We start from the raw sequence: 15,709 nt of genomic DNA, 5'->3' as shown, positions 1-15,709 counted from the left end.
CATCAGCAGAGTCGCTGACGGGGTCACGAACAGCATGTTGTTGACTGCTGCAAGCAACAACTTCAACTAGAGGTATGTGGTAAGGGAAGGGGGGCATGCGTGTGGAGGGGAGGAATGGGAAGAGGCAGGGCAAAGAGGAGGGAGGTGTCGGCACCCCCACCAACACGGCGCCTGAGGCAGAACCCCCCTCACTCCCCCCCTTACTACGCCACTGATGATGGCACAAATTAACATCAATGATGTTAATCTTTGCCAGAACATACTCTTTTGGCCTTACACATATATGCTGAGTTTTTGCAATAAAATTGCCATAAACACATGCAAACTACAAAACCTTCCCATGCTTTGGGAAACAGGATCTCAAAATACATTAGGAACGAGTATGGAGTTCAAAATGAAGGTTGGGCTAAGGACAGCATGGGGGAAAGCAGTGGCCAAAGGCATGGATGCTCTCTTCCTCCTCAGCCAGTTAATCAGTGTGATCACAGTGACAAGGGTTGCGTGGACCATCATGCAGATTTTGCCAAGCCGGTCAATAAAACATATCCACAATTTCTGTGGGATATGACAGAGTTCTATGGCAAAGGTCAAATTCTGCAAAACTGAAAGAGATAAGAAGTCTGATCAAAAAGAAACATTACTATTGAAGATGTCTGCAAATTACCTCTCCTTTATATTCAACTGCTTTAACCCCGGCATATACTGGAACAAAACTACTTGCTAGAAGGACCTACAAAGTAAAATAGAAGATTTTCAAATGATAAAAAGGGGGCATGCATGCACCAGTGTTCAGTGAAATAATACAAAGTAGGAAAGGGACACACACTCATGTATCCTCTCAAAAAATGAAATCACAGCCCTATAGCTGTAAATCAAAGATGTTTATTCTTGTATAGCCTAATTCTCAAGCATTTTAGATGTCAAAATATCATCTACATCTACATTTATTAATAACCTTTAACTGGCCAATATGAATTACACAGATCAATCTACCAGGATATGATTTTTAAAACCACACCGATTCCATTCGCAGATGCCAGTTGATTCAAGAACTCATGTACAAAAGCATAGGCGATAAGTTTCATGCTGATCCATTTAAGGGATAGGTTTAATATTATCCACAATGGTCTGGATTCTCTAACTGGCGCCGTTGTCAGTGGCCGCCTTACAAGCAGCCGCTGATTGCATTTCAATCACACGACAGTGACAGTTACAGAATCACGCCGCAGGTAAAGATAGGCACCGGAAATGTAGGCCAGGGTTTCGGGCGCCTATCTGTGATGTGAATCGCACCTCTGTAGGTGCTTTAAGGCCGCCTAACGCCACTTCCGGCATTAGCCACGCCTATAGTGGCGATATGCGGCCTAAAGAAACCTATGGAGGCATGATTCCCAGTAAGTATCTTGAAACTCAGTTAATAAATGTCATTTAAATGACATTTTTTTTTACTGAGCTTGGGCATCTATTGACACCATTTAGATAATCCAGGCCAATGTAATCGAATCTGTGGATATGGTAGCACTTTTGGGTTTTAATGTATGGATACATTTTCTTGGGAATAGCATATTATTTTCTTTCTTTCCCACTCCCCACAAGAACATCTCTCTTAGGGAATACTTTACTAAGGATTTTCCCCTCATTTTTTGTCTATGGAAAGCAACTCAGCAAATCTAGCCCTAAAAGGGAGTAGAAGTGTATGCATATTCAAACAGCATATATCCATTAACTGGACTAAGGGAGCATGAGTTCTTCATTTATAAACGTCCACTTTGATTTACCTTGGACTGAGAAAGTCATTGGAAAATTAAAGTTCAGCTATTTACGGTACGTGCTTCAGGCTTTTTTTTTTTTTTTACTACCCAGAAACAATTTCAATTGTTTAAGGTTAAAAAAAAATATCTATTATTTAAACATTTAATAAAACTCATAGGAGAATACAGGATGAACAGTCTCCAAAGACTTTTTCCTCCCTCACCTGTGTTTATTCAGTTTGTTTATAGACATCAGAAAGAATTCCATATTTGTTGACCCTCCAAAAATCTGTTTTTGACAGAAATACAGTCTCAAAATGAGAATCATCTTAGATTTAACCAGAAAATAAGTAGCTCAGTCTTGAATGTACTCCAAAGAAGAGCCCAAATAGGTTGCTAACAGGAATTTTATAAATGTAGGCCAGGGGACATTCAGGAGGGTAGGGGGTGTCTGGAGGGTGGGAGAAGGGAGTAGAGAACTTTTTTGGTTTGTGTATAGGCGTTCTGGATAGGAAGGCACTTTTTGGAGAGTGGACCTGAAGCTCTTGGGCAGTAAAATAAACCCAGCTTTTTGCTAGGATTGTTTTACCTGCTATGGATGTAGCTTGTGTTGTATACTGCAAGCTATGTTATATTACGTGTTTTGCATTTTATTATTATGTACCATGGGATAACCAATTTAATACTGCATTAGGGCACAAAATAGTGTTAGATCAATTTAACTGACTTAAAAGGCAAATAAATGCAGTTTGCTGAATGAATGCAGCTTGATAACTACCCCATCCTCCAACCGTCACCTAATTCAGGATCCCAGACAACAAATTAGAAATAGAAATGTGAGCTAAAAGATGAGGTCAAACTTTCTGTTAACAGTGCAACATTGGAGAAAGAAAAAATAAAATTATATTGTATTATACAAGCTAAAAAAAAATGCATTCATCTCTTAAATCTGACATATTGCTACTTCTTAAAACTGAAAATAAAGGGCTCCATTTACTAAGCTGCGCTAGCGGTTTTAGAACACGCTGCATTGCCGTGCATGCTAGACGCTAACACCAGCATTAAGCTGGCATTAATTCTTGGCGTATAGCACGTGGATACCGCACGCGCGATAAAAACGCTAGCGCACCTTAGTAAAAGGAGCTCAAAATGTTTTGTTGTCTCCGCAGTTGGATTGGAACCAATATCGCTTCGCATTTTCTTCTTTTAAGTCTTAAGCATTTTCTCAGGGTACCCTTTTACTTTTTTCTGTCTCCTGTCATCTTCTCATGCTTCCCTACATCTGTATGGTGGACAAGTCCTGCGAGAACTGACAGCAAAGCCATACAGGAAGCAGCGTGGGGCCAGCCTGCAGACGCAAAGATCGCTCCTGCTCTGCAACGCTGGCGATGCAATTCGAGGAGGCCACTACCAGCGATGGAGGGTGGGGAGGGATGATTTTAAAATCTTGTATAGGCCGCCCCAGATATGCAAGCTGCACCCACTGGGCCGACTTGCAAAACCCATATATAGGCCGCGGCCTATATATGGGGAAATACGGTATTACATGTTATCTGCCGCAGTGTTAATTGTATCCCTACGGCGGATAATGTATAATAATAGTATTATCCTGCACTAATCATTAGTAATGACATACATATTTTCTATAATAATAAAAGTAAAAGAGAATGAATATTTCAGTGTTAATGTACCAAGCTGGTCTGTTTGTAACTATCACAAGAATATTTGAACTTTTACCTTAATGAGATCTTCTCTGGAGGCAAAATTTGAAACCAAGTAATTATCTCTGGTTCTGATGTTTGTGACTGATATAAAGAGACGATTTTCTGCCACCTCATGAGCATTAGATGGAAGAATAGAGTCTATACCTGCCCTAAAGAAAATGAGAAGCATTACCAATCCTGAACAAACTATTAAATAGTTTAAAAGAAGAATGCAGAATTCTTTTTGGTTCATAAAAACATTTTCCTGGATTCTATATATGGCACCTAGATTTGCTTTTATTCTGGTTCATCCATGCAGCCATGGAGAGGTGTCCTTTCCCTGTTGGTTGTCTCAAGTAGTTATAACAGGATTGTAGCCTCAACGATTGCTGCACTGAAGTCTTGTCTCCTGAAGACGCTTGTAGCGAAACACCATCAGGTGTAGAACAAGGCTGATCATCAAGGCTACTGTGTATATTAACTGATATTGGTTTCCACAATACGTTTCAGAATATAAAGACAATATAAAGTTCTTTTGATGGATATATGAAGAAAAGTTCAACAACAACAAACTATTGACTATGGACTTTTATCTTATTTTCTGTGATTTTGTAGTCTTTATATTTTTATATATTAAGTGGGGTCTGTAGAGGGAAAAATGTTGAAAATTATTAAAATTTTATGACTGGTAATGTGTTTGGTATGAGTATGGTAATTTATTATTAAAACTTGTTGCTTCAATATATTTTTTGTATAACCTAGATTTGAGTGGCCAAATTTGAGCAAGCTTGCGAGATGCACACGCAACTTAATTGACTAATAAGCTCTTAACCATCAATAATTGGATGCTAACAACCAATTACTGACTTTAATTACCACCAATTAGTATTTGCACGCACATCTTGCTGCATGCTAGTCTATAATGATGCTTGCCCATATCCCATGGCATACAACTCAAAAGAGGGTGTGACCATAGGAGATATATGGGCAGCTCAGGGACGCTCCTCAAATTTATGTGCAGTGCTATAGGACACCAGGTACGTGCATTCAAACTGGGCGCTGAATTCAGCACTCAACCCTAATTCTAAAATGGGCACTCATCTTTGAATTCCATTATAGAACACTGTTGATCATAATTTCCTGAATCTTGTCCTTTGTGCCTAAATTCTATATTGTACAACTCAAAAGAAAGTCTTGGCCATGGGTGGGTCATAGATCCAAATAGTTCTGTGCAGTATTACAGAATATTGAGTTTCCATAACCAACTTTTATGCCAGGACATACATCAGGTTTAAGCAGGCATGTCTGGAGTGGGAACTGGAACTAAGGACCTGTTTTACAAAGCCTGGAACTGGAACTAAGGTCCTGTTTTACTAAGCAACAGCTCCAAAGCCCTTTAAATCTCTATGGGCTTTGGGGCCATTACCGCGCTGCAGCCGCTAGCGTGGCTTTGTAAAACAGGCCCTAAGTGCTATTCTATAAAGGGTTCGCAATGTTTATGGAAGAGTGCCGATCTTTTCTCCACACCCATTTTTGAACATGATTTGTAGAATTGTATGAAAAATGCCTGACTTATTTCACATCTTCAACACGAAATAAACTGGAAGAAAGGCTTACTGGAAGCAAAGGTTAACATTGATGTATCAGAGAGATTTGAGACAATGAAGGAGGTGGTAGAGACAGAGACTGTGTCTGATTTCAAGAAAGCGTGGGATAGGCATGTGGGATCTCTTAGAGAAAGGAAGAGATAATGGTTACTGCAGATGGGCAGACTGGATGGGCCATTTGGCCTTTATCTGCCGTCATGCTTCTATGTTTCTAAATTTCTGGAGTTGAATATAGTATGGCACTTTTTAGTATTTATTTTCATTGATTTTATTTTAGTGCTTTTCTTTCCAAGGACTTGAGCGATGTTAACGAAGTCTGACCATAATATGGCAAAAGGATGTGAATGATTTAGCTTCTTGTGACAGACATCAAACAATGTGAGATGTAGTTGATATGGAAACTTTCTCAGCAGCCTGACATCTTTTTAAAGGTGCTCATTCGCCATATAATGGCCAGGACACAATACTGAAAATTCAGTGGCAGGCTGTGTGAGCTAAAGTATCCACAAGTCAGGTGGTCTGTTATACAATGACAAGATGATTCTTTAGGTGCCAAGAATAAGAACACTGGCACACATTCTCACAAATACCAATACTTTGGGTGCATGCTATTCTAGCGACAGTAATGTAGCCCTCTGATAAAACATGAGGCAAGGATAGTAAGAGCCAAAAATTGTATTCAAGGCCCTGGTATGGCCCGTGTTTTGGCATTCTTACCTGCATCAGGGGTCTAAATCTATGAAAACAAATATCATAAAAACAGATTTTAAAGCTCAAAATTACATAAAGATCTACAAAAAGGCTTCCAGAGACACATGTTAGAAGTTTATTTTAAAAAATTATTTTGTCAGGAGTGAATTTTGTGATAGAAACATGACGGCAAATAAAGGCCGAATGGCCCATCCACAACAAACCTCCTCCTCTCCCTAAGAGATACCACATGACTGTCCCACGCTATCTTGAATTCAGATACAGTCTTCATCTCCACTATCTTATAGGGTTCCTTTTACAAAACCGCGTTAGGCATTTTTATCACCAGCCATGGCGGTATGAGCTCCGATGCTTATAAAATTCCTCTGAACGTTGGAGCTAATACCACTGTGGGATAGTTCCAAAACATATGATGAGGTATACTTATATTTAGTAACGTATGAGCCAACCTGCGCTTATATCAATGTTCTCTAAGACAGGGAAGCAGCTGTGCAAGTGATGTGTTCTGAGAAGCGGTGGTGGGGGTGGGGTGAATGCACAAAGGCAAAGTTAAATTATGGTTTTTGACACCAGAAAAAGAGAAAGCAATGCATGTCCCCCTGTACTGTGCAAAATACCATCCTGCCTCTGTCCCCTCTCTCCTCCCCACTTCCATAAAACAAGGGCCATTTTGGGTACAAAAGGAGTTAAGAAAAGCTGGCAAATATGTTCCTATTTTGGGCCATGATAACAATGCTTCTTGAGATTCATTCCTACCAGAACACATGGCCTTGATCACATATGCAGAAAACAAATAAACCCTATGCAAATAGAGAACCACAAACTGAAAGTCCTACTATACGCAAACGAAATCCTAAGATGCCAGACTCTGCATGCATGAAGTACAACACCAGAGAAATAGATACAAATGAACTTCTTGAACAGTGCAAAACAAAAAGCAGATATAGATTCTCAAAACCAACATATTTCAATCATTAAATTGAAAATGAAATCATTTTTCCTACCTGTGTTGTCTAGTGATTTTATTTTTCTACACATCTTTTCCAAGTCTCTGGTTGCACTTCTGTCTGTCTTTGCCCTTAACTCTCCTTCACTTTCTGCACTACACCCATCTTTGGCATTAACTTTTAAAATTCAACTTTCTTCAATTGTTCTTCTTAGTTCTATCTAGTGTTCCATGTCTTCCCTTCACATCTATCCATAGGCACCATCTCCTCCCTCTCTCTGACCTTCCTCTCCCCTCCATGTGTATCATCTTCCCTCTCTTTTCTTAAACATAATTTTTCCATTTCTCTTCCCTACCCCCCTCCCATTCCAGTGCATAATTTCTTCCCTCTCTCTTCCCTTCCTCTCCATCTCTGTGCAGCATCTCCTCCCTTTCTCCCCCCTCTAGTAGTCTATCTTTTTCCACTCCTTCCCACAGTCTGGCATCACTCTTCCCTTCTTTCTTTCCCTCCTCACTCTTTGTGGTTTGGCATCTCTCTGTCCTTCTCTTCCCTATCTCCCCTACCTCTCTCTCCTCCTTTCCTGGTCTGGCATTTCTATCTCTCCTTTCCTCCCCCTCCAGTAGTCCATCTCTCTCCTTCCCTTTCCCCCTTCTTGTGATCTGGTTATTCTATTCTCTCTTTATCTCAACCCAAGTCTGGAATCTCTCACTGTCCTCTTTCCCTTCCTTGGTCTGGCATCTCTCTCTCCTTCCCTCCCTCTTCAGTTTTCTGACATCTCTCTCCTTTCTTGTGTTCTGGTATCTCCTCTTCTCACCTTCTCTTCCCTCCTCCTCATTTTCCCTATCATGGTCTGACATTTCTGTCCTCCCCTTCCATTCCCTGCCACGGAGGTCTGACATCTTTCTTTCCCCCCCCCCCCCCTGTATCCCCGCGGTCCAGCATTTCTCTCATGGCCACCCTCATCCCCCCCCCCCGGGATAACCAAGCGACCCCCCCCCCCCCGTTCCCCTCCTCTACGGAATCTGGTAGGCCAGCACTTTCATTCTTTGGGCAGCCAGAAAGCTTTCACTCTGCTACTTCTTCTCGCCTATGAAGGGGCATAGGAAACAGTAGAAGAGCAAAAGCTTCCTGGCTGCTGAAGGCAGTGTGTTCACTCATGTTGGCGCCTGCCCGAAGCATGAAAGAGCTGCAGATATGGATCCCATGGGGGAGGGGATGGATGGAACCCCTATGGAACCCTGGACTGCAGGGAGCAGCAACTTGGCCTGCTCCAAGATACATCCTGGAGGCAGAAGGGAGGGGAGGAAGTGCTGCCCCTGGTATGCAGCAGCCAAGAGCTGCTGCACAGGGCTCTGAAGAGATGTGTGTCGCTGTGTACCTGTGCAGCTCAGAGTGAACAATGGCTTATATATATTTTTTTACTGCAACAGATAACTAAACACTCCAGACACTGTGAGATTTATAAAAATCTTATGTAGGATGTTTAATAGACTTTTATATTTATATATGGATGTTTTTGTTGATAACGCTGTATTACACATTGTTAAATCGAGATTTGGATTATAACTGTATGACCATAGTTAGAAGCTTTTTTATGAGATCTTTCTTGGTATCTATAAAAATTATATATTTTACTTTGCTTTATTGTTTTGTGTTATTTAAAATCTGTTTTTATGATGTTTGTTTTTATGGATCTAGGTAAAAATGATAAAACACGGGCTGTCAGGTCCTTGAATAAAATTTTGGCTTCTACTATCCTTGCCTCCTGTTTTCTCTTGTCCACTTAACTGTCAATTTGGTTTGCTGCATTTTCTGTTGCTGATTCCCTCTGGCATACAGTTTGAGGTTGGATACATGCGAGAGTGGGGGTACACAGTTACGCATGTAAATTACATAATGTTTTTAAATTTAATCAGAATTATTCTATACCCTTGTAGCCATGAGATCTGTACATATACAACAATATAAAAACTACTAATACAGAGGGAATAAAACAATCATTCACATTTAAACCACCTTCTTAAAATACAGCTTAAATAACCAGGTTTTTAAGTTTTCTAAATCTGAGAATTACTGTATTTTCACATAGATAACGCGCACCCGTATAAAACGCGCACACGGGTATAGCGCGCGAAAAACACAAATTTATGTACAGAAATTTTTATATACCGCGCGGTATACACCCGTATACCGCGCATGCGGCCCGACTCTCCTTTCGCCCGCCCAACTCTCCTCTCCCCCTTGAAGTCCTGTCCCCACCCTGAAAGCCTGATGCCCCCCCCCGACGTCCGATTCACCGCCCCCCAGGACCGCTCGCACCCCCACCCCGAAGGACCGCTCGTACGCACCCGCACCCCCACCCCGAAGGACCACTCGCACGCACTCCCACCCGCACCCCCACCCTGAAGGACCGCTCGCACCCCCACAGCCTCCCGACCCCCCCCATCATGTAGAAGCTCCTACCGGTGTCCTGCTGCTTCCTCTTAGCGGTCCCGACTCCCCGACACGATCGGGGCAAGAGGGAGCTCAAGCCCTCTTGCCCCAGCCAACTGCTGCACCCCTGACACGATCGGTGCAAGAGGGAGCTCAAGCCCTCTTGCCCCCCGACTCCCCGACACGATTGGGGCAAAAGGGAGCCCAAGCCCTCTTGCCCCGCCGACTCCCCAACTCCCCGACAATATCGGGCCAGGAGGGAGCCCAAGTCCTCCTGGCTCTGGCGACCCCTCCCCCCCCCCCGCTAGTTGTTCAGGCCAGGAGGGAGCCCAAACCCTCCTGGCCACGGCGACCACCTACCCCCACCCCGCACTACATTTCGGGCAGGAGGGATCCCAGGCCCTCCTGCCCTCGATGCAAACCCCCCTCCCCCCAACGCCCCCCCCCCCCCCCGAACCTCCGACCGCCCCCCCAGCCGACCTGCGACCCCCCTGGATGACCCCCACGACACCCCCACCCCCCTTCCCCGTACCTTTGTATAGTTGGCCGGACAGACGGGAGCCAAACCCGCCTGTCCGGCAGGCAGCCAACGACGGAATGAAGCCGGATTGGCCCATCCGTCCCAAAGCTCCGCCTACTGGTGGGGCCTAAGGCGCCTGGGCCAATCAGAATGGGCCCGGGAGCCTTAGGTCCCTCCTGGGGTCGGGGCCTTGGGCACATGGTCGGGTTGAACCCATGTGCCTCAGGCCCCGCCCCCAGGTGGGACCTAAGGCTCCCGGGCCTATTCTGATTGGCCCAGGCGCCTTAGGCCCCACCAGTAGGTGGAGCTTTGGGACGGATGGGCCAATCCGCCCTCATTCCGTCGTTGGCTGCCTGCCGGACAGGCGGGTTTGGCTCCCGTCTGTCCGGCCAACTATACAAAGGTACGGGGAAGGGGGGTGGGGGTGCCGTGAGGGTCGGCAAGGGGGGTCGCAGGTCGGCTGGGGGGGCCGTCGGAGGTTCTTGGGGGGGGTCGTTGGGGGGAGGGGGGTTTGCGTCGAGGGCAGGAGGGCCTGGGATCCCTCCTGCCCGTAATGTAGTGCGGGGTGGGGGTAGGGGGGTCATCGTGGCCAGGAGGGTTTGGGCTCCCTCCTGGCCTGAACAACTAGCGGGGGGGGGGGGGGCGCCAAGGCCAGGACGACTTGGGCTCCCTCCTGGCCCGATATTGTCGGGGAGTTGGGGCGTCGGCGGGGAAAGAGGGCTTGGGCTCCCTTTTGCCCCGATCGTGTCGGGGAGTCAGGGGGGCAAGAGGGCTTGAGCTCCCTCTTGCCCCGATCGTGTCGGGGGTGCCGCGGTTGGCTGGGGCAAGAGGGCTTGAGCTCCCTCTTGCCCCGATCGTGTCGGGACCGCCAAGAGGAAGCAGCAGGACACCGGTAGGAGCTTCTACATGATGGGGGGGGGGGTCGGGAGGCTGTGGGGGTGCGAGCGGTCCTTCAGGGTGGGGGTGCGGGTGGGAGTGCGTGCGAGTGGTCCTTCGGGGTGGGGGTGCGGGTGCGTGCGAGCGGTCCTTCGGGGTGGGGTTGCGAGCGGTCTTGCGGGGGGGGGGTGAATCAGACGTGGGGGGGAACTATGTAAAAAAAATTTTGTACAACGCGCTCACGCGTATAACGCGCAAGGGTGTGCGCAGTACGTAAAAACCACATATAATGCGCGCGTTATATGCGAGAAAATACGGTACATTCACTTACTATAATTTACACACTTTTTGGATATCTAGATGTAAGCATACACACCAGCTCTCTGGCTAGTGTAAGTGTCAATGCCTAAATAAGCACATATTTGCCCTTCTACACTAGTTAACCTATAAAGAAAAGTAGGCATACTGTACACTGTTATAGAACTGTTCTCCTAGCGTACAATTGGGTGATAGGGATGTACACAAGCCCAAAACATTTTTAGTTTGTTTTTGGCTCATCTAGGGGTTTTCCCCTCTGTTTTGTGAGTGGTTTATGGTTTGTTTCTCACATGCATTTTAACAAATTGTTTTAAGCATGTCAGAAGATTTTTAATGCATGCATATTAATTGTACATGCATTAGTTCATAAGTTAATCTTCCTTAAACCAATTATGCACACAATATATTTTTAATGCATCCAAATAAACTGACTGCAAGCTAATGAACTAACTTTCCTATTAAATGATTATGTGCTAGTTCAGAACAGCTGTGTTGCTACATGTGTAAATGCATACGCATATACAGAATGATTTTACAATACCCCTCTACATGGATAGATGCTGCAAATTGCATTGATCCAAGCAGGGTTGTCCTGGTCATATTTTGGGGTGTCCAAATACTATATAAATATATATAAAAGCATGCAATCCTGTAGAAAATTGGGAATATATATATATATATATATACACACATATTTTTAAAAAATGTCACCATCTCTTAAACTTCCAAATAAAAATGTATGCTTTTTATTTGGCATCTTGATTGATTGTGGTACTACCACTAGGGAAAATAGATGCTATTTTGATCCTAGACATCTGACGAGGCAGGAGCAACTTGCCCCCTGCCAGACACTAGGGAGAGTCCACGGTAAAAGGCAGGGGTGCCGGAGGGGGTCATTCTACTCTCTGAATAAGTCTATAGGGTTGGGGTGGAGTATCCTTGTGCTCTTGGTAGGTCTGATAGTGGAGCTCAGAGTGGGGGTATGTTGAATACCAGAAAGATCAGGTTGGGGGAGGGTTTTTTTTAACTAGATAGATATCTGCATTGCTGCAGCACAGAACCTGCAATGTCCTTCACTGCAGCACTTCTAATAACAGGCTTCACTTTAAACATGTGCTTTATAAAATCATTGCTCCTGCTGGACATGTCAGCTACTACTGCTGCATTTGCCCCAATATTTTACAAAAGAGTCCTTGCATGTCAGATCCTTTTGTAAAACACCAAATTAAACACCTCCCAATCTGGACATTATGGCTCTCCTCTCAAAATGGATCTTAATAGTTTGACAGCCTCAATAGCTGGTTAGCTCAAGTACAAGAAGTCTGGTTACTTTTGTAAATAAAATTATAGGTTATTCAAAGCCATCCATGCCCTACTTATTAACTGGAGAAAGGATCCTGGGAGAGGAGTAAGTAGGTATTTTATTTATAAAAAAAACCCAAAAACAACTTGAATTCTTGCTATTTGTTCAGGGTAATAAGCTCTGAAATTTCAAACATGTAATAAATGAAATGTGTCTTATCCGATTATAATTCCTGTTAGATTTATGAAAAAGCAGCAAGGGGGTGGGGAGGGCCCAATTCTTGAAAGAGTACATAAGAGATAAAGAGTATGTTTTATTTCCTTTGGCTGCAAATCCCGCTGAAGAATTTAAAATGAAAATTTTCAGTCAACAATTACTTAGGACAGCTGGACTCATGAAGAGAAGTGCCTTAAAATTAGCAAGAATGAGAAATAACAGCTATTAGCCCAGTTGTGAATCATTGACATTGATTAATACTTGGACACTATAGTAAAGTGAGCTTTTTGATTGCAGATAAATATTAATTAGGGGATTAAAAGTGAAGAAAACAAAATGGAGTTGATAATAATAGGGTATCAATTAATGTATCAGTCTAAATAAACTTGTGGTTAAAGAAAGTTTCCTCCCTGCAAATGTAGGGAGGTAGCCCTTTAGTAAACCTGCCACTCCATCCAAGAAATTTGGGGAAGGATAAGGGAAGAAAGGAGAAGATTTGGAAGGTAAGTGGGAAGATGGGCTACTGAGAGCAGTGGCATGGTAAGAGGCATCGTCTGTCCCGGGCACCGCCCTGGTGGAGGCGTCGGCACCAGTCCTTCTCTCCACCCCTGCTCCTTCCCGATCCCGCCTGCTGTGCACGTGCAAGTTGCTCCGTTTGCTGTGCACTGGGGAGTGCTGGGTTCTATGTCGCCTACCCTTGCCTGTGTGAATTATCATTATAACACTGGAAGGTTTCTTCAAGTCATAATCTGATTTTGCGATTACCTTTGCTTGTGTTTGGTTTTCTGTAATGACTTAAAAAAAGGGGGGGGGGGAACTGTGTACAAATGTTCATGTTATTTCATTTTAGTTCAAATCTTCATTTTGGCCAATCAGGGACTTCTCAAGACTCCTCCCTAAGGAAGTCCCTGATTGGCTGAGGTGCCCCGGCCCCTCCAAAGGGAGGAGCCTGAGGCGCCTTAGCCAATCAGTGCCTTAGGCCTCTCCCCGTGCATCAGGGTTTGAATTCTTCTGTAGTTCCTTGTGATTTTGGGCAAATCATCCTCTATCACCTCAGGTGCAAACATGGGCCTGGATTCTAAAAATGATGCTAGAATTGACCGGCACCTGAAACAATGGCACCGGTCACTCAAAGTACGGCGCCATTTTGAGAATCATGCTCTATGTCGAAGATAGGCACCAGAAATGTAGGCCAGATAGGCACCAAACATCAAACCCATCCATAACCATGCCTCTTTTGACATTCGGCACTGGTAAGCATCTGTGTAGATGCGATGAAAGTGCCTTTTTTTGTAGATGCCTCGTGGCGCTTACTTTTTTTTTCTTAATCAGTTTTTAATTGGTTTTTTTAATGGCAAAGTCAATTACCACAACATTAAGGGCCAATGAAAGCGCTTAACTTAGGTGCCATTCTGGCACCTTCTGAATGGCACCATTTTGATAATCCAGGCCTTATGAGCTTTTTTTTTTTTTAACTAAAGGGCATGAGAATCTAGGCTTAGTGCATCTTAACACGGGACTTTCTTCAAACACTAAGCCCAGATTCAATGTGGCAGTACTTAGGGCTTTTTTTTTCTTATTTCTTTGTTGCAGGTCCTGTGCTAATTTTTCCATTAGTGTGCAGAATTTGCAAAAAAACTAAGATGGGGCACTTACCACCTCCCATTTAGTGTGCACTAACTGCTCCTGTGCTAACTCAATGTTAGCTATTTAGACCTTGATTTTGTAAAGTCCACCTAAAGTCAAGTGCCGATATCAGCATTGATTCTATAAAACTTAGGTGCCCGTTACAGAATCACGCTCTGTGTTGCCTAAGCACGCTCAACATCCTAACATTTAGGAATCCCCAATTTATGCCATGGTTTCTATGCCTAAAGTTTGACTCTGCTATCAGAGCCTAAAGGCACCCGATTCACAAGAGGCACCTAACTCGAAATCACGCCCATGAGCCACCCTCTAACCATGCCCATTTTAGTGTAGGCACTTTGGGCTATGCATATACTGTTTATAGAATCAAGATGTTGGAGTTAGGCACCTAACTTTCAATTAAGTCTAATTGAGGTGTTGATTGCCAACATTAACACTGATTAAGCCTACTGCTCAATTAAAATAGGCGCTGATATCAGTGCCTAACTTTAGGCGTACTTTATAGAATCAAGGCCTTAGTGTGTGCTGTGAATGCACTAGTTGATTAACACCGCCACGCCCATTCCCCACTCATGACACTTTCCCACTAAAATAATTATGTTAAAAAATAGGTAATACACACTGAGCATGTGCATACATGCAAAACACTACACAACGCTTTGATGCATTTCACAATAGACTGTTTTTCACTCATTAAGCGAACATTAAAGCTTACCACCCTTTGCTAAAAGGGTCCCTTAAATTTCAATCCCTCTAGGGACAGGGAAAAACCTAGACCTAGATTCACTAAGCTGCTCGATTCACTCTGCTCCGTGTCCAATCGGACGCAGGCCAACTGATTCACAACGGGCCTGTATTCAAAAGGGGGCGATCAGAAGAATGCCCCCCCACCGACTACACGGATCGCTCTCCAGCGATCCAGATGCATGCGTAGACCATCTACTTTGCCTGTAGACGGCCTGTGCATGCGTTTGATGCCTGTGCTTTTTTAACTTTTTACTCACGAGCCTGTAGTTTTAACCCGCAGGTTTAAAGCGGGTTAAAACCACAGGCTCACGCTGCAGGGAAGGGTGGAAGATTGGGGCAGAGAGCAGGGCTGGAAGATCGAGGCAGGAGAGTCGGGGCAGAGAGCAGGGCTGGAAAATTGAGGCAGGAGAGTTGGGGCAGAGCTCGGGGCAGAGAGCAGGGCTTGAAGTTGGCAGGGATTTCAGGGCGGCAATGGAGCAGGAGAGTTGGCAAGGACGTGTGCGACTGGTCCTCAGCAGATGCTTGTTTTGGGATCGGCTAGCCCAGTTGGTGTTCCTCTTTTTTTGTGTGTGTGAATTGCTGCCTGCCTATATTTGCATGCCATTCCTCCTCATTTGCATGTGCGGATCGGGAGGCAGGTTAGTGAGTCGGGTCCGGGTCGCAAAGGGGTTGCTAAGTGGTCGGGATTTGATAGGTGGGCTTAGTGAATCTATCCCCTAGTGTATATGAATGGAACTCACCTTGAACTACTATGGAAAAGTTCCCAATGAATAAAGTGCGTAGGCTTTTATTTTCTTAAGTATAAATAAAAGGTTTAAAACATGGAATTGAAATTGATTAACAAGAGGAAGTTAAAGCGAATACACAGGGCATTCAAAGAAGATATTGTTAATGTCCTTTTAAAGGATACAGAAAGGTTTTCACACTTAA

General features: G+C 44.2%; 1 protein-coding gene across 2 annotated transcripts in view; it reads right to left on the bottom strand.

Moving 5' to 3' along the window:
- The window catches only part of PNPLA4 (patatin like phospholipase domain containing 4), a 105,568-nt gene that overhangs the window by 13,989 nt on the left and 75,870 nt on the right, over positions 1–15,709 (bottom strand). For both annotated transcript variants that reach the window (XM_033950330.1, XM_033950331.1), the window contains 2 exons: positions 3,489–3,624; positions 665–730 (listed from right to left, as the gene is read on the bottom strand). In XM_033950330.1, coding sequence (XP_033806221.1) covers positions 665–730; positions 3,489–3,624 — 202 coding nt within the window. The remainder of the gene's footprint in view (positions 1–664; positions 731–3,488; positions 3,625–15,709) is intronic.

Source organism: Geotrypetes seraphini, chromosome 6 (assembly GCF_902459505.1).
Source record: "Geotrypetes seraphini chromosome 6, aGeoSer1.1, whole genome shotgun sequence".
Lineage (NCBI taxonomy): Eukaryota > Metazoa > Chordata > Amphibia > Gymnophiona > Dermophiidae > Geotrypetes > Geotrypetes seraphini.
Note: the sequence above shows the minus strand (reverse complement) of the source record. Positions and strands in the feature narration are given on the sequence as shown.